General features: G+C 39.2%; 1 protein-coding gene across 1 annotated transcript in view; it reads right to left on the reverse strand.

Annotated features, from left to right (window-relative positions):
* Positions 1–20585, reverse strand: part of LOC134625691 (deleted in malignant brain tumors 1 protein-like) — a 246300-nt gene that overhangs the window by 27064 nt on the left and 198651 nt on the right. Inside the window, exons 6-10 of the mRNA XM_065470669.1 lie at positions 9795–9809; positions 7701–7706; positions 4498–4809; positions 3993–4301; positions 3623–3643 (exon numbers count right to left, since the gene is read on the reverse strand). Of these exons, the coding sequence (XP_065326741.1) occupies positions 3623–3643; positions 3993–4301; positions 4498–4809; positions 7701–7706; positions 9795–9809 (663 nt within the window). The remainder of the gene's footprint in view (positions 1–3622; positions 3644–3992; positions 4302–4497; positions 4810–7700; positions 7707–9794; positions 9810–20585) is intronic.

Genomic DNA, 20585 nt, shown 5'->3' on the forward strand with positions numbered 1-20585 from the left:
GTGACATCTTGACCCCAGGCAACCTTATCTCTATTCAGAGAGATCCTGGGCTTTGGAAGGCTCACTGAAAAACACAGTTTAGCATAATGTTAGTTTAGATAAATAGAAGTTTATGCATTTAAATAGCAAATCTTTGTAACTTTATAACTTTACAACCCACTACCAACTCACTACCACCCCAGCTCTTCCCCATCCCCCCATCCTCCATCTGACTTCATTTCATGTCTGTTAGCAGTAATAGTTCTGTACAGAACATGCCCCACTCTCCCTGCCTTTGTCATTGCTAACTACCTTTTCTAATAAATACCAGGGGTAGCTGTAGCTCAAGAGGTAGAGTAGACCATCTCCTAACTGGAAGGTTGGTAGTTTGATTCTTGGCTGCTCGAGTCTCCAATCTGCATGCCTTCTTTTGGCAAGATAGCAAACCCCAAGTTCCTCTCTAAACCATTTCTCATTATGTGAATCAGTGAATGAGGCATGCTGTATAAAGCACTTTGAGTGTTCAAGTAGAGTAGAAAAGCACTATATAAAAGTCAATCCATTTAGCTGCCAGGTCATTTCCGAGCTTAAATGAGGCCTTCTCCAAACTGCTGGTCTGTACCCTGGCCCACATCAAATTATGTTATTCATTCATATTTGGAGTTGCGGTCCTTGCTACTGAACCATAGTTGGAAATAACAGCAGTTATTTGACTACTGTAGCCCTGAATGAAAAGAAATTGAGACACTGTATTATGTGTTGAAGCTTCGCTGTAAGTTGTACTGCTAAATTCCCCACTTATCACACAAATCTAACATTTGTTTAACGACATCCATCCTTGAAGTGAATAAAAATTAATAAAAATAATGAATAAAATGATTGTTTTGCATTTAGCTCTTTAGCTGCTAAATGCTCCACGGTATGTAATAGTTTGTTTCAAGTAGTGTGTGTTTACTCCTCAGTACTGTTGGCTTTGAGATCATTTTCTCTGGATACCAAAAAATCTACAATGAAAGTGGGATTCTGTTCATAACGCTTTTTTTGCTTTTGTTAGTGCTTTTGTTTGTAAATAGCTATTAAAACAAGTTTAAGCTATGACTGAAACAGATAATAAATAAGCTAACACTATAAGTTTTTCACAATTTATGAAACAACTTATCATCTGTATTAAAAATGATAATTTCTCGTTTTGTTTGAAAAAATGCTTCTTACATGTATTTGCTTTATTACCTGTCACAGAGAGCCTACCAGAGTCACTTGGTGGGGAGTTAAATTCAAGACCTGAGCCCATTTTCTGATACTGACACTGGTACAATCCCTCGTTATCAAAGTTCACTTTAAGGATATTGAATGTTGCAGAGTTTGTACTAGAAGTTTGGGTCTTTACAAATGAATCTGATGTTTTCTTCAGAATGAACGATCCACCCAAAACCTGAGTGGAGATTGAACAAGTGATTGCAATGTTCCGACCCCAGGTGACCTCACCAACAGGATTTATGGTGATACGGGGTTTCGGGAAACTCACTGAAAAAACAAACAAAACAAATGAACAAATAAAAAACAGGATAATACTGATTTAATATGTTGCTGGTTTAATGACACTTTTAGCTTTTGATTCTTGGAGCTGTCGAGCTCAGGAAATTGTTTTGTTTTCTTACCATTAACAGAGAGTCTGACAGCATCACTGAGGGAGGATGAAAAGATTTGCTCTGAAATGGTTTTCTGATACTGACACTGGTACGAGCCGTTATGATCTAAGTCCACTTTGTGGATACTGAAGGTAGCAGATGTGGAACTTGATGATGCAGTCTGGCTGAAAGTGCCTGTGGTCTTCTTGAGGATGAAAGTTCCACCAAACAACTCGGATAAGATCGAACAAGTAATGGTGACATCTTGACCCCAGGCAACCTTATCTCTACTCAGAGAGATCCTGGGCTTTGGAAGGCTCACTGAAAAACACAGTTTAGCATAATGTTAGTTTAGATAAATAGAAGTTTATGCATTTAAATAGCAAATCTTTGTAACTTTACAACTTTACAACCCACTACCAACTCACTACCACCCCAGCTCTTCCCCATCCCCCCATCCTCCATCTGACTTCATTTCATGTCTGTTAGCAGTAATAGTTCTGTACAGAACATGCCCCACTCTCCCTGCCTTTGTCATTGCTAACTACGTTTTCTCATAAATACCAGGGGTAGCTGTAGCTCAAGAGGTAGAGTAGACCATCTCCTAACTGAAAGGTTGGTAGTTTGATTCTTGGCTGCTCGAGTCTCCAATCTGCATGCCTAAGTGCCTTTTGGCAACATAGCAAACCCCAAGTTCCTCTCTAAACCATTTCTCATTATGTGAATCAGTGAATGAGGCATGCTGTATAAAGCACTTTGAGTGTTCAAGTAGAGTAGAAAAGCACTATATAAAAGTCAGTCCATTTAGCTGCCAGGTCATTTCCGAGCTTTTATAAAGCCTTCTCCAAACTGCTGGTCTGTACCCTGGCCCACATCAAATGATGGTTTTCATTCATATTTGGAGTTGCGGTCCTTGCTACTGAACCATAGTTGGAAATAACAGCAGTTATTTGACTACTGTAGCCCTGAATGAAAAGAAATTGAGACACTGTATTATGTGTTGAAGCTTCATTCTAAGCTGAACTTAGTTGTACTGCTAAATTCCCCACTTATCACACAAATCTAACATTTGTTTAATGGCATCCATCCTTGAAGTGAATGGTAAGTCACATGAACTTTTTTCTTAAATAAAAATAATGAATAAAATGACTGTTTTGCTTTTGGCTTTTTGTGTTCTCTGTTTATTTGAAGTGATCATTCATTAGAAAAAAAGTTGTGTCCCTGCTTGCATGAATACTTAGCAGGAATGAAGATTCGCCTCCCACGGGCCATTAATACCTGACAAATGAAATTATTATTGTTTCACTTGTTTGACACCCGAGTTGTAATAAATTAGTGGCAAGAAAATACATTTATCAGCATTTTTGTATTTAAAAAAATCTTTGTGCTAAAAATATCATAATCCAAAACAAACTGAATAACACGATGTTGTCATGCTGACATCAGCAGTAATAATCAGTATATATTGCTGATGTCCTTGATCTTTTTACTGAACATACTGACATCAGCCTGTTTAATAGAAACAGGCTAATGTCATCATATTGTAATAAAAACAGGATGTTATTAGCATGTTCTCATAGGAACATCTTAAAACACTAAAACAGGTTTTCGTATAGTTCTTGCCCTTCGGAGGACTTGTGGTCTCCGCGTGCTCTTGTTTCTCAGTGATTTCTTTCCTCATGGTGCGTCCTCTCTTAGGTTTTCCACCTCCAAAAATCACTTTAACCTCTTTGTTCAAGTTAGAGCTAATTCAAGCGAATTAGTTCAGTTGATAAGCACCGCTGTTAATGTGTTTTCTAAATACAACTGAACAGGCATGCGGTCCATAGCAGGAAACCAAGAGGGAAGTTGCTGCATGAAGATTACTGAGAAAAAACAGCACCATACTACAACTATAAATATCAAGTATTGTGGGTGTAAAATCATGTGGTACCGTATTTGGGCATGGATGCTCTATATCAAAGAAAGGAAACTGATGTTGATAAAGATATCTTCAGCCATTTTGACACAAGCACCGATTTTTGTCTCATCACACACTCATGAAAACACAAATATCTGACACAGAGATCAGAACTCAGAAAGGGGCTGGCATATTTTAAGACTGGCTAAGTACGGTGACAGTACAGTGCTAGAACGTGGGCATTATGTAAGCAATCAGATGATTGACCAGTTGGGGCACAAAGTCTTGCAAATATGTTTGTTTGAAGTTATTGATGCCAAAGGAGGAACAGCTGGTTATTTTAAACAATGATTGTGTTTAATGTCCACCACCACTGAGAACGCTTCATGGGTGTTCTTAATAAAGAAAGAGTTCAAAATGTATTGTTTATTAATTTAGCACATTTTTATCTATGTTTTGATAAGAGTATAACAAACACTTCTCACCTGAACAGACGACACCAGCATCCTCACCATGTTTACAGTTGTGCATCCCAAATCCTCTGTGTCCACACTCAGTTAGAGAACTTTCACTTCCTGAACAGGCCACATCATCAAGCCAGATTTTTCCACTTCCTTGACCGAAGCGAGCAGATGAAGTGGCCTCCAATGCTCTCCCACAGCCCAGCTGTCTACAGACCACCTTAGCATCATTTAAGTCCCAGTCATCGTCACAGACTGTTCCCCACGCACTGTTGTAGTAGAATTCTACTCTTCCTGAACATGAAGTAGATCCAGCAAACCTGATCTGAGGTGCTAGCGACAGAACAGACAAAATATTACCAAGAAAAGACAGAGCACCTTCACTTATTATTTTTTGGGTTTCTTAGTCATAGCAATAATTACACAAAGTCCAAAAGCAAGTTGCAAAGGATGGTAATCAGTTTCGTGACTAGCTGTTAAAATACACAGCTACATTTATTCAACATAAATTACCTAAAGTATTTCTCACCTGAACAAACAACACCAGCATCCTCACCATGGTTACAGTCGTGCGTCCCAAATCCTCTGTGTCCACACTCAGTTAGAGAATTTTCATTTCCTGAACAGGCCACATTATCAAGCCAGATTTGTCCACTTCCTTGACCGAAGCGAGCAGATGAAGTGGCCTCCAATGCTGCCCCACAGCCCAGTTTTCTACAGACCACATTGGCATCACTAATGCCCCAGTCATCGTCACAGACTGTTCCCCAGGAGCCACTGTGATAGATTTCAACTCTTCCAGAGCACTGAGTGGACCCAGACCCAGCTAGTCTGATCTGTCCTATCGGGGACATAATATAAACTATATTTAATACTTTCCTAAAGTTGAAAAGAATTAAAAAATTCACACACAAGAACAGACTGACCTGCAGCAGGTGAAGTGAAGGCCAAGAGGCAAGAAACTTTTGGAGGGAACAAAATGACATTGCTTATTGTGTAAAGTAAGCACATACATCTGTAGTCATTTATCTAAAGTGATCAATATTTGCACTGAAAGCTAAACCTCAAAGACCAAAACTGTCTCTCTACAAAAGCATTATAAAATTATGTCTTACCGAAGGTCAAAAAATGAAGCACTGTCTGCTGTCTGCACCCCATGACTGAAAAAAGAGGCTGCTTCGTGTCATTTATGGGAACCAGATGACAGTCAACTCTACAAAAAACTACAGTGTGCAAAAAACACTTCACATTTGGTTTATCCTCTCAAAACACTTCCCCTTTCGTTTTGAATTCTTTTTTTAATTCATCCACGGGGCTTTGGCATGAGCAGCTCTATAGACTGGAGCTCACCACATCTTTAAAAATTCAGGTTTTTTTAATAAAAATAAAACTGCTCGAGTAATCTAGTGACTCTCGGATATTACATATTGATTCATTATAAGCAAATTTGCACCAACCCTACAATCATCCACAGAAACACACATGCTGTCTCCATCTGGTGATTAAAAAGTAATATTGACACAGATGATACATTCTTGAGGTTAAGTGCTCATAATTTTAAGCACTCCTACATTAGCCTAAAAAGTATTAGCAAGGACTCACAGTTTAACATTTGGGAAGATGATCTGAATGAGAAAGGAAGTCAATCCTTTTATAGTGGCAGTGGGAAGAAATGCAACCAGAGAATTGTCTCTGTTTAGACAGTTTTAAATCTTGACTAATTTCATGAATGTTTCTGAGGACTAAATTGGAAGCCACACTTTAAACTATAAAATCTTTAAAATATGGGCCTAAAATCGAAGATATGAAACATTAAAGTGACACAAATATGCACAAAAAAAGCAAAAGAAGAGAAATCATGAAGGAGGAAAATTGCTTTTCACAGCAGTGTGTGATACACCAACAAAAGCACAGGGTCATAGGGGTGGGTTTTGATTATCGATTTATCGATTAAAATCGATTCTAGCTTGGATAACGTGATATCATTCATTAAAAATCCTGAATGGATTTTTTAATATAAATTTATTTTGCCCGAAAAGCCAGAATCTCAGGTTAAACCTCACAAAATTTCAACAACCACCAAACAGCTAAAACAGTAAATGAGAGCAGTTACACGGATTCTGCACAAAGACGTAAACACAAAGCGCGGAGCCGCCGACGGATCAGAATCAGTGAGATGTCGCCTTTCTCACCCAACGGCACGGACACGGTCGGGGCTGAAAGCCTACAGCTCACTGATTCTGATGTTTCAGCGGGTCCGCGCTTTGTGTTTACGCCCTTTTTGCGCTGATTCTGAGCTGTAGGTTTTATCTCTCTCCAAACAACACTGACTGAGCCAGCAGCAAAAGAAGATCCAAACTACTCTTCACATAAACATCGTCATGAATTCCCTCTTACTTTTACTGTTTTGCTTCCACCACGATAAAATCACACTTCATGCACAGCTCTCTCTCTCTCTCTCTCTCATTATACTTCAAGAACAGTTTCCCGTCTAAAATTCTGTTTTCTGCATTATTCGCTTGCTTGTTACGCAGAAGTCTACCGTTGTTTACAGCGCTGTCGGCCGCTGTTTTTTTTCCTTTTACCGGTAAAGCCTCATTTCTGCCGTTCAATAGGCTACTGAACAACAGGGGCGATTCTAGGATCAGAGCTTTGGGGGTGCTGAATACCCAGAGAGCTGCCCATCCAGGCAAGGTAAACTTTACTCGTCACGATGAGACTTCTTCCCCGTCTCTGTCAGTCCCTGCATCCTTAAATGTCTCCAGTTGTCCCAAGTTCCCTCTGACTGTCTCCTTGGTGCATTTAAACCCCTGTTCCTCCCTGTCCTCGTCGCCTGTTGTCTTCATCTCCATTATCAGTCATCATAATTTTACCCTCTCTGTTAAGTCTGCAAATTTCTTTATTAAATCATGAGATTCTTAAATTCACCAAGTCTCTCTGTGCCTGGGTCCTCGTCACAAAACATGACATGGGCCCTGGTCCGGATGGGCCTGGGCCCCCTTTCCCTGGCGGGTTGCAGAGCATGGGGGTGCCTACTGGGGTCAGCGGGGGAGCTGGCCCCAGGGAGGGGTCACTTGCCCCTCCCTTTCTTCCCTCCCCATCTCCAGCTGCCTCCCTCTTCCCGCTCCACCACAATCACCCACACATGCAGGGCCTTGGGGTAGGGGTGTGTCACCAGGGTGCAGAGGAGGCATCCCCCCCTCTGTCCCCTTCTGGCTGCCTCTGCCTCAATTTTATCTCACAACTTAGACATTCACATTACTCACACTCTCATAACACATACATATAGGATCTTGGGGGTGGGCACGCAACACGGACTCCAAATTACCATCAGGGTGTACACCTCACCCCTGGCGTCGTTGCCCACCTCTCAATTTTAAATACACGTAGACATTGAGGGCTATCAGGAGGGGCTATGCGCTTACCTGCTGCTCTCTGGCAGGTAGCTCCATGCCCTCCTGGGTTTTAAATGCACCTTAGAACACATATACATCAACACTACATATGAGCGGGTAGAGGGAGGTTTGGAGTCTTCTCACACCCCCGGTCTCTGCGGCCTGCTGGAGCGGGGGGGCTAGGAGGAGGAGTTGGCCGTCCGACTGGGGTCTGGTGTGTGGGGCCTCCCTGCTGCTGCGGAGTCGGGGCAGTCTGCTTCTCCCCACTGCAGGGAAAAGGGTAACACCACCTGGGTCTGGGTGCAGTTTCCCCCTCCAGGGGCAAGGGTACCTAGACCCGGTTCTTAGAGTACGCTTGGGGAGTGTGATTGTGTGTACAGCGTCTCTTTATGTCTGTCTCCACGTTGGTTGAGTGTGGAGTAATTGCCTATGAGAGCATGAGGGTGGGAATGGATGTTTGTATCTGTGTGTGCCTGTATGTCTGTGTCTATATGTCAGGTTGGGTATCAGACGCCACCTCTCTGGGGATATCTCAGGCCCTCCAAGGTTTGGAGGCCTATCTCCCCCCACCACTTCCCCTGCCGGTGGCAGACGCCCTCAGACATCGATGCGTTGGTGGTTCTTTGTGTCCGGGGGTGGGCGTCCGGGTACACACCGGCTCACTCCTTGGTGGCTGCTTATCGGGGCCTGGAAACCTGGGGCTCGCTCGGGCCACTTCGGGGGTGGGGTGCCCTCGGCCTCTCGGCCTGGGGCTCGGTCACTCAGGCACAGCTGGCTGCCGGCGGAGCTCACGGACACGTCACTGCAACCCCCCCTGGCTTCTGCTCCGTGGCTGCTGAGTGATCCCTCATCTGGGACTCTCCTCAGCTCTTTCTGGGACAGTGGCGCGGCTGCCCCTCTGTTGGTCTTCCTTGGTCTCTTGTGTTCTGGGGGCCTCTGGATGTCTGGAGTTTTGATCTCCTCCATACCTGCTTCATGCCCTGGAGGACGGGGCAGTGGCCCCCCACACCCTCTAGCAGATCATTACATGAAGGAACCTTTTAAAAAAACAAGCGCGTCCATGCTCACAGGTGTACACACAGGTGATCACACACACAAACTACACCCTTTTTGGCTCCTACCTCAAAGCACACTGTGCGCTGTCGATCTCACGTGCTGCCCAATAATGTTTAATATTTAGTATTTACTGTCATATTCCCATATATCATTGTGATGTTGTTTATTATGTTGCTCTCGTTTCCCTGTCCCGTATCTAGCAAGTAAAAAAAATAAAATAAAATAAAATAAAATAAACAATAAAAGGTAAATCAAATGGACCATTACGGCAAGGCTGGGATGGTCCATTTGGTAAAGTAAATCCGTTGGGCATCTTTCTTCGCCTTTAGACAATAATTCTGATGGCAAAAGAACCAAACGGGACAGGTTTAAAAAAAAAAAAAAAAAAAAAAAAACATGACATGACTGTTTTGTACATTTTAACACAATTTAATCCCCACATTTGTGAAAGAAAAGCAAAACACTTTTTTGAAAAGTCTGTAACAAAACCATCAAATCTGATAAAGGTTATTTAAATGCTGCTAAAGACTACTACTGCCAAAGAAGAATGGATTGGAATTTTAAAAAATACATATTCTAACCTTAATTACTGGGGGAAAATAATGAATGATGCTCACAGTGAGTAAAAAGTAAACTGAGTGTATTTTTTTGGACAGAGATTCACTTTTAATGTGTATGTATAATATAATACAGATACATAAAAATACACTACAAAAATAGAAGAGTCCTTGAAATGTACAAAATATTATTAAAAATTAGAAAAATTGAGACACCTTGGCCTATGGTACAATGTATACAATGTATGAAAAGATCTTTACTGCAGATACTACTATGGCTCTGCAGATTTTTTCTTTTCTTTTAACCTATGTCGCCTCACCTTGAGGTTGGTAAATCTGTCTATCACATTTTGGTGGTCAAGTCTCTCAAGCATCTCTTTCTCAACTGACATCACAGCCAGGTGCTGGTGTCTGCTTTGACCCATGGTCCTTCTCAGCCAGGTATGGAGCTGACTCAAGACACTAAAAGACCTTTCACAGCTACAGCTGCTAACTGGGTTTGTTAGGGCAACCTGAATAACAGTTTTCAGTGTGGGGAAGATCCGATTATCCAGAAGATTGTACAATGTTAACATATCTGGAATAGCACCAGCCTCACTCTTGAGCTTCAAAAGGTTTTTGGCAACCGTGACTTCCTCTGACTGAAGCTCAATATGGTAATGCAGTGCCAGGGCTGACAACCCAGTTTGTTTTGCAGATTCTGTATAGCAGCTTTAATATAGGGAGAACACAGTAAAATTAGTTGTTGTTGTTTTTTTTTCTATGCCAGTTTAACAGTTTCTGTTTTGCCTGTCACTATTCCCTGTCTGTTTTCTTACCTGGTTCTTCCTGACCTTGTACTTTCTCCTCATGTTCTCCTCTTTCCTCTCTCCCTCTTTGGACTGACAATCATACACAAATAGATTGTATTCAATTAGATGAAAAAAAAACTATTAAGAGCACTAATAAAAAAGTCCTCTCTCAGTGTACTTTCAACCAAAAGGCAAATAACCAAACCACATGTACATCTAATAAAGGATATAAATATTGAAACACTGATCCAACAAAATCCTTTATTGATGGATCATTTGATCTGATCTTATATGAACCTGGCTGTCTCTCTGTACACACACACACACACAACAGGAGTTATAAGGTTAATGGGCATCCAGTCAGTTAGCTTGTTAGTACCTTGGGTTCAATATCGGCACATATGACAAAATAACCAGTTTCTCTCATTACATTTCAAACAGGACAGTGGTAACAACAGCAGGCTACGGACAATGTTAAGTTTTAGATTTTAAATAGGCTATATAAATTTCAATGGGAGCAACAGGACGGTCAAATATCGCTGATTTTACTACAGAGTTGGACGGATTGTAGCTAGGGTAGCAAACACAGTCGGGAAACACGTTTTCAACACAGCAGGTTACCTGGGTGTAATGTTTTTCAGTTAAAGAGAAACATGGCCTGACTCCTACCTAACTATATAAAGAGTAACTGAAGGTTAAATGCAGCTAATATGTCCTGTTTTAAGCCAGGCACTCACACCGCTCCGCTGCGTCTCAGCCACTATCGCTCTGGCAGCAACGGCGCTAGAGAGGCGAGCTGGAACAAACCATTTTGGGAGGGGGGAGGGGTTATCTATACTTTTGTTGTTAAAATGTTACATCTCAAATAAGTACTGTATGCTTTTTATATTTTTAGTAGTGTGTCACACAAACAGCAAATATTGTCAAAAAAGTAAGAAATCTTTGGGGGTGCTTTGAATCATTTTGGGGGTGCTGAAGAACCCTCAAAAATGGGCTAAAAACGCCCCTGCTGAACAAATTTAAACCTTTTAAAATTATGCAAAATTGCAAAATGCTTGGCTGTGTCTCTAATAAAACCTCTGTAACTGTGCTCTGCTTCACTTCAGCAGCATCAGGTAATGTTCATATGTTGATTAATGGTTTTCTTTCGTTTTTGATCTACTGCAGAATATTTTTATAAAATCCCAGGCCAGGAAAACCATCTTCATGTTTTTCTGTGTTTTATCCTCAGCTACTTTGATACAAAGGCATCTGCTGTGATGCTTACACCTTTGATAAAGTCTCACAAGTGTCAGCTTTCTTTTTATAGAAATAAAAATATGGAAATGTACTGATGCATGATCTGAATTATAATGTTTCTGACTGTCTTAGGCAAAATTTCCAAGAATCGAATCGAATAGTAGATCAAATTGATTCGGGACCTTGTGAATCGGAATTGAATCGATTCTAGAAATCAGTGACACTACCCAGCCCTACAGGGTCACACAGAATAAAGTCATCCAAGATTTTTAGTAAATGCACCCATGCCATCAATTTGAACAATCTACTGTGCTCGAGGTGATGACAATATGTACGCCTGTTTGACATATAATGTTCTACATGGACTTGCCCCCCACATCCTTTAAATTAATTTATTAATCAAGACAGATTGCAGAGTTGGCACTAAGGCCATCCCTAGAGGGCACTGCAAGGTGTTTTATAGGCATTTGGACAAACTGCTGTCACTGTAGGGAACTCAGTGTTATAAAGAAGATGTGTGACCATTTTTACGGGTGACACGTGTCATTTATTTTTGTTTTTGTTGTGTATTTGTAAGTTTTTGTTTATTACAAATTTTTCTATGACCTGCCCTGGGACTACAGATGTTAATTAGCAGTTTTGTTATAATCTAGCATGTTTACACTTTATGCTTGGTATATTGATGTTCATCAACATGCTGTTCCTGCTAAATGTATAAAAAGAAGTCAGTTCAGTTCAGTTCAGTTCATTTTTATTTCAAACATATACATTCACCAACATTTCATAAAATCATTCCATGCAGTTGTTTGAAAAGGAGTAGGCAGAAGTATATACTTATGTAGCCCTACCCCCTCAGGTTTACATCTTCATCATCTAAATTTGAACAACAAAAACGTTTACAATGCCTTCAACTTAGAACATAATAACATCACAAAAAAAAAAAAATTTCTCATGTTCAACTAAAACTATATTTAGATTTGCTAATTTGTAGAAGAAAATAAACATCAGTTTGACTGCTGTCTTGGGTTAATTGCATTTTCTTCATTCTTATACTTATTTAAAATTTCTTTTTTGAGTTTTATTTTAAACTGGTTTATATCACTACTGACCTTTATTTCTTCTTTTAACTCATTCCAGAATTTAACTCCCGCTATTGAAATAGACATCCTTTTCAATGTTGTTCTTACTCTTTGTAATTTTAAATTCCACTTCCCTCTAAAATTATACCTCCCTTCTCTTTCTAAGAACCATTTACTTATTTCGATTGGGAGCATCCCTTTCCTTGCCTTATATATTATTTGCACTGTTTTAAACTTGACCAGATCCTGGAATTTTATAGCTTGCATCTTAATAAAGAGCGCGTTTGTGTGAGCCCTATACCCCTCCTGATTTATTAGTCTAATAGCCCTTTTCTGCATTATGATTATAGTCTGAATATTACTTTTATATGTATTTCCCCAAACCTCTACACAATAACTCATGTATGGTAATAGTAAAGCACAATATAACATATACAATGTTTTCCTATCCAGAAATTGTTTTACTTTCCCCAAGACAGCAATCCCCCGTGCTAACTTTCCCCTCACATAAGTGATGTGTGATTTCCAACAGGCCTTATGATCAATGATCACACCAAGAAATTTTATGGTATTAACCCTTTCTAGATATACATTATCAACACAAATTTCAATGTTAATGTTTTTCTTATAGTTTCCGAATAACATAAATTTTGTTTTATTTAAATTTAAGGACAACTTGTTTCTATCAAACCACTTCTTTAATATCTTTAACTCCTGTGTGATCACCTCCAAGTGATCACACAGTTGAAATTCCACACCTGAACAAAGTATATTGGTATCATCTGCAAAAATTACAAACTTTAGTATCTTCGATACTTTACAAATATCATTTATATACATAATAAACATTTTTGGTCCCAACACTGATCCTTGAGGTACTCCACATTCAATATCCATCAGTTTAGATTTAAACTCATTTATTTGTACATATTGCTGTCGATTCATCACATAGCTTTTTATCCAATCTAATACCACACCCCTAAACCCATATTTTTCCAGTTTGATTATTAGAATTTTGTGGTCAACAATATCAAATGCTTTTTTTAGATCTAGAAAGACTCCAAGTGCATACTTCTTGTTATCCATACATTCAGTTATTTCTTCCATTAAATCCATCAATGCCAAAACTGTTGATCTGTTATTTCTAAACCCATACTGGCAATTTGCCAACAATTCATGTTTATCCACAAAGCTATCAAATCTTTTTAGAAATAGTTTTTCCAGTATCTTAGAAAACTGGGAGAGTACCGACACTGGTCTATAATTTGTAAAACAATGCTTTTCACCTGATTTATAAATGGGAATAATTTTTGCAACTTTCATTTTTTGTGGAAAAACCACTTCCTGGAAAGACAAATTAAAAATATATTGTAGCGGTTTTACAATACCATCAATTACTCTCTTTACCGTTACCATATCAATATCATGACAGTCAGTACTTGTTTTGTTCTTAAGTCCACTGACAATATCATATATCTCCTTCTCTTCCACTGCTCTTAAAAACATTGAACTTGCATTCCTTTCAATATTTCCTGCAGTCTCCCTTTCTATCATATCAACCTTTATTTCCGCAGCCAGTTTTGGCCCTATTTTTACAAAAAAATCATTGAATCCATTTACTACTTCGTTCATTTTACTAATAGTATTTGTCCCTTCCATAAAATACCCAGGGTAGTCATTAGTCCTTGGTCCATTTTTTATTATACTATTTAATACCTTCCATATCCCTTTCATGCTATTTTTATTATCTTCTAACTTTTTGATGAAGTATTCTTTTTTACAAGTTCTCATTATGTTAGTTAATTTATTTTTATACTTTTTATATTTCTTTTCAGATTCTGTAGTTCTCTTTTTAATGAATTCTCTATATAAGGTGTTCTTTTTTTTTACAGGCATTTTGCAGTCCCTTCGTCATCCATGGTCTTCCTGTATACTTATCTTTCCTGTTGACTTCAATGAGTAGGCTGTTTTTCTCTAATAAGGCCATGAATATGCTTAAGAATGCCTCATAGGCTTTATTGACATCCTTGTGTTTATATACAATAGTCCAATCTTGTTTTATTAACTCATTTTTGAGACACTGCATTGTCTTTTCTGTTCTAATTGTTTTATATATCGTCTTACATTCATTTCTATGAACTTTATAGCAACAGTCATAAGTTACAAAAACTGGTAAGTGGTCACTTATATCATTTATCAATATCCCGCCTTTTATATTTTCTTCCATTACATTTGTAAAAATATTATCTAATAGAGTTGCACCATGAGTGGTTATTCTCGTCGGTCTTGTTATCAGGGGAAATAATCCCATACAGTACATTGAATCAATAAATTCTTCAATACTCTTATTATGATTTGGGTTCAATAAATCAATATTAAAGTCTCCACAAATAAACATTCTTTTCTGATTCAGATTTGTATATAAGTCCTCCATAATGTCCTTAAAAGTCTCAATCTTTGACCCTGGTGTTCTATATATGCAACTGACAATTATATTTTTCTGTTTTTTCATATTTATTTCCACTGTTATACATTCCATCACTCCATCTACCACCCTCGTCATTCTACTCATTTTTTCAAACCTTAAATTTTTATCAACATAGAGTGCCACCCCACCTCCTCCCCACCACCCACGACTCTGAGTCAGATCTCAGAGTCGAGATCTTTGTGTGAAATTGGAGGAATAACAAGTAGCAAAGTGTCAGAAAAGTGCTCAGGTAGAGAAAGGAAACTTTTGCTTTTGATAAAGACGACGGTGTGGAGGACGTTCTGCGAACCTTCCTACGTAGTTTCGGGTTATCGGCGTCCTCTGTGTCTTCGGTGGCGGCCCCTCCTTTTCCTCCCACTGTCCTCTGCAGCTGTTCCAGCTGTTGCTGCTTCCGTGAAGTTTCATTGTGTTAACCGGTGTTAAAGGCGTACAAAGCTCACTATTACTCATTCATACTACTATTCATATTACTCATACATAAACATCACACAGTGTAACTGAATGTGTTAAAAGTCCTTTACAGCAGTAGATCACCTCGTTTCTCACCTTGCTTATCTGCGTTTGTTTTTTTGCGGTAGAGACAGCCACGTCTGCCTGGGAAAAGCAGCCTGCTAATCGTCACCACTTCAGCTCCTCCCCCGGACCCTGCTGCTGACAGCGCAGTGGGAATCACACTCCTAACTCCACATAAAGCGATATCCATTCTTCCCGAATCACTGTCCATACCACCACCTCTAACTATGAATAATATCTCACATAATAACCTCTATCAGCAGTCATAGTTAACGAAAATGCTTTAAAAGATTAAATGCAATAAATTTCATTAAATATTGGTTAAAACATCCCTGTTTAATGAATGTTTACACATGCCCTATCAGTGTAAACATTTCAGGCCTTTACACAGCTATCAGCTACAAATTGTAGCAATATCCAAAATCTAAACTAACTTATATTATTATATAATTGTGGAATGATGTAAATCAATAAACAGTGAAAGAATGTCCACTGAAGTTTCTTCTGCACTTTAGATAAGTGTAAAAAAAACAACCTTTGTCTCTAACAAATTTCACTGTTGAGTACATCAGTCTGAATTTTAGATCCTCTGTGAGCGACCAGAGTTTGGAGAAACTGTGGCACAAAGATGGTGCTCAGAACAAAACTGACCCTTACCCACAGTCACCCTGTGATGAACTAACAAACAAGTGTGAAAGTGTGAAAACTGAGAAACAATTGCTGCAGGTTTTTCATAAAATGCACTGCTATTCTTGCTGTTTTTGGTGTGGTGATGCATCTGTCATGTGCTGTGTGATAGTGATAAACAAAAGGCGAACTTTGTATTTAGGCTGAAAGACAAAAAAAGGCAAAACGTAAAGTACCAAAGGAAAATAAACACATAACTTCAGAACACACACACACACACACACACACACACACACACACACACACACACACACACACACACACACACACAGCAGCATGCCAGGGTGATAAGGGAAGTGCAGACAGGGGAAGCAAAACTAAACATAATGCACACAAGATAATGTACTATCAAAATAAAAACTGGAAGAAATTAATACAAAAACCAGGATGTCTTAGTCCTGCAAGCTTGACACAGATAAAAGCGTAAACAGACATAGAAGACTGACTCAACATGGGAGACACTAAAAGCCAAAATACAGAGATGAGACTGAGAGGACAGGAAGGAAACGTTAACGGGAACTAAAAAACCTGAAGTAATATGGAGGGAGAACAATACAGAAATTATTTTATTAATCAGCACGTTACACACATATGATACAGTTCAGTACAAAAAACCCACAAAACACTGTAGTAGCAATAATATAACTGTGTGTAATATAATATAAACGTATCATTACCTACTCTTTAATGCTTCTGCAATTTGTTCTTGTACTGTGTGTGTGTGTGTGTGTGTGTGTGTTTGTGTGTGTGTGTGTGTGTGTGTGTAATGATACAAGGGGTAGAGATATTGAGATGGACTGATAGTAGCCACTACTCGTTACTATTTCCTGAAGTATCCTTTATCAGGTCTGGAGAGCTGAATCAAGGCTAGTTTTATGCATGATATTAACTACTTTACCACATTGTGGTCTCACTAATTAAGTTAAATAGAGTGGTAGTTATGTAGCACTTGTTTATTCTATTTCAGCATCCGAATCACTTACTACAACAACCCTCACTAACCCCCCCACACACACCCCTGTGGATATATTTGGTAAATATGGGGTTCAATATCTTGCTAAAGGAGACTCTGTGGTGCAAACTGGAGGAACCAGGGTTTAAACCACTGAACTTCCAATTAGAAGACCTGAGTCACAGTCATCATAGTTAGAGCAGGGGAACTTGGTATAGCTAAGGACCAGTGGGAGATGAAGTTTTGAATGCTGTTGGTTTTCCTCAATGTCAGCAATATTAAAGTTTTTGTGTACTATCTGTGAGTGCTATATTATGAGAATGTAACTCCCAGAATGTTTGTTATTTGATATGCATGAAGCTTCAAAAGCCTATTAAGGCTCTAATCACACCAGCTGATTTTAAGTCTGGCTGAAGTGATGAAATCGTCTGAGGTCTTTCTCTGTTCCCCCAGCCTCTTCCTCCTCATCAGTCGCTCCTTCTGCTCTGAAAACAAGCATCTCTGTGTTCTCCTTTTGCTTTGAATTCTGCCTTGTGGTGACCTGGAGAGACACAAATGCCTGTTTCCACTGTGCTCCTATTCTTTTCTTCCAGGTAAACATGCATTCATTTACTCTGATGAACAGTACCTTGAAGTAGAAATGAAGGCCAACGTTTGCCAGCAGCAGAATCAGTGGCAGGGAAACATATCTCAGGACTGAATTTACTGGATCTGTTTGAAGGACATTTATAAAATCAGTAAAACAACAAAAAAGATGTTTAAATAAACATGTAAAATGAGCATGTATCTTCTAAGTCATATATATTAACATAAACAGAGTATGAGACAACAGGCTGCCAGCTGGAACACTGATAGGAGGAGGTTAGGCTGTTACCTGGTGTACATAAAAGAACACCAGGTTGATTCAGTAGTGGTTGAAAGCATTCAGACTCCACTCTTAACCACAGAAAAGGCTCAGAGTGATTCTAAGGGTGAACTGTAGGATCCCCTGGTCAGTCTCAGACACTTGACCAGCAAACAACAAGCAGCTGTTAAACAAATGTTCAGGGAAGAGTTTCGTGCATTTGCCAGACACAAAAATGAAAACCTAAAAACGCAAATCCGATAAGTACCCCATACCACACATTCATGGTTCAGTGTAGCTAAAACTTACTATCAGGATAGCATCAGTGAAGATAAAAAAAATTCACAACCTTCAAAACACCATGGATGTGGTATGAATCAAACAGGATTGTGTTTGGCCTCACAAATGCACCCTCAGCTTTTCAGTATAGTATGGAAGCAGGCCTCAGAGACAAAACATGCAATCCATACTTAGACGATGTGTTGAGGATATGTTCTCAAGCATCTAAACTAAGACCAGACAAATGGGACCGGTTCAGAAATTAGGTGCTCTATCTCAGAAAAGTGATCTCTGCTGATGGCTGCATGATGGATGATATAAATGGATGTTCACAAATACTGCTAATGATTTCAGCATCAACATGTGGCAATGTAAATGCGGTCTGTAGTGTCCCTCTGGTTCACAGAGTTTACTGTATGTCATTTCAGTGTCCACGTTTCTTTTCTATGTAACAATGGTTCAACTGTTCAATTCCTTGAGTCTACTTACATTTAATGATGACATGAATCGGTTCTGCCTCCAGAGAAGTGAATTTCCTTGACAGCATTGCTGTTGTTTCATACACACAGCTGTAGTTGCCCTGATGTTCATACTCAGCTGCAGAGAAACTAAAGGAAGCTGAGTTGTTGACTGCTGGCTCTTTGAGGTTGGAGCCAGAGAAGCTGAGAATAAAATGTCCACTGGAAAATGTGGAGTTAATGGAACAGGTGAGGATGAAGCTGTAACCCCTGGTGATCTGTGCACCTTCAGGACCCCAGACAAGTCCTGCTTTAGGAGACGTCAGAGAAATAATGGGCCTCTGCAGTCTCACTGTGTGAAAGAAAGACTAGGATTAAGAAGGGCAGCAGAAACAAGTTCAAAGGTAGCATTTCATGCAATTTAGCTTGTTATTTATGAATCATCATTAACCAATCAACATTAGGATTTCGTGATGTATCCTGTGATCTAGCCAATGTTAACAGCTGTTTAATGTTCTACAGCGGTGGTGTCCCAGGGGCCAGAATCGGTCTGCCAAAGACTCCAATTAGCCCCACTGGATATGTGTGCAGGAGGGCATAGATTTTTACAAATTCTAAAAGTGCATATTTTTACTGCTTTCCTACTGATCAAGATTCCTCTCATGGTCACTCACATTACACTAAAATAACTAAGTAATAAATAAATATTGAAACGACAGAAAAGTTCCAGCAATTTTTTATATAGTGGGTCAACAGTAATAAAACAAAAAAAAAAAAACCAAAACACAGTTTATTAACTGCAGCCGTGTTTCTCTGAGATTATGCAGAAAATCCGAGATGTACTTTTGAAATTGCGCTTTTTGTCTTATATGAAAAGTTTATATCTAATGTGTACTAAAACTTCTTTAAGCTGAAAGGAGCGTATCGCTGGTCTGGCCCACTACAGTCAAAGTTAAATGAGTTTAACATCCCTGCTCTACAATGTGCATTCTTCACTGATGCTACCAGTGACATCATTTTAGGTAACGGTGAAGTATAAGAACAGTAAAATAAATGGGTAAAAACTAAATCAACAGTAAAAATACATTTTTATTACATAGATAAACATAAATTAAAGCTGTTGATATCTTATGACAAGTTATTTCTATAGTTTATAAACATTTTTTGTTATAGCAAAAATGTAAAGATTTGTATTATTTTTATTTAGTTGATCAGTTTTGATCTTTTTATTTCACTCTTTTATTTATTGCTCTTACCTGTGACATTGAGTATGACACTGTCACTTAGTGGGGAGTTAAAGTCCCGACTTGGGCCCTTTTTCTGATACTGACACTGGTACGATCCCTCATCATCAAAGTCCACAGAAGAAATATTGAAGGTTGCAGAGTTTGTAGCTGAATTTTGGGTCCTGTTGAATGAATCTGATGTTGTCATCAGAATGAACGTTCCACCTAAAACCTGAGTTGAGACTGAACAAGTGATTGCAATGTTCTGACTCCAGGTCACCTCACCAGCAGGACTGATGGAGATATGGGGTTTTGAGAAGTTTACTGAAATAGCAACACAGAATTAAAGTTTTCATTTTATCACCAGTTTACTGATTAGATTATACAAAACAGAATGAACCATAAAACTCAGGAAACTGGATTTATCCTTACCAGTAACAAAGAGTCCTACAGAGTTACTAAAGGGGGAGGAGAACTTTGAACCCTGAATGCTTTCCTCGTACTGGCAGTGGTACTGTCCTTCATGACTGAAGTTCACTTTGTTGATACTGAAGATAGCAGAGTTGGAATATGAGATTTTAGTCTCCATGAATGAGCCAGACGTCTTCTTGAGGATGAAATTTCCATCTGATGCCTGAGTTGGGACTGAACAAGAGATGTTGACACTCTGACCCCAGGTGACCTCACCCTTGCTTATGGAGATCCTTGGCTTGGGGGGGACCCCTGAAACAATAATTTGGCATAGTGTTATTTAAGGCAGGCACCAAATCAAGTTCAGTTGCTGTCCTGAAAAAACAGCTGACCTCAGTGTCTGATAGTTCAACCAGTAACATTTTACACATCCAAATGGGAAATCTCATTTAGGAGCATGCTGTTTTGTGTCTTCATCAGTGTCATCTCTGCTGGAAGTGACACCTGTTCTGTGCTCCTGCAAGAGCTTATTGCTCCTTTTCTGATGTATGCACATGGTTGCTCAGGGGAAATATGATGGCTTTGGAAGTGAGCCATTATTACAGTTACTCCTTGACTGTACTGGCACTAAGTTAAAACAAG

This window comes from Pelmatolapia mariae, linkage group LG4 (assembly GCF_036321145.2).
Source record: "Pelmatolapia mariae isolate MD_Pm_ZW linkage group LG4, Pm_UMD_F_2, whole genome shotgun sequence".
NCBI lineage: Eukaryota > Metazoa > Chordata > Actinopteri > Cichliformes > Cichlidae > Pelmatolapia > Pelmatolapia mariae.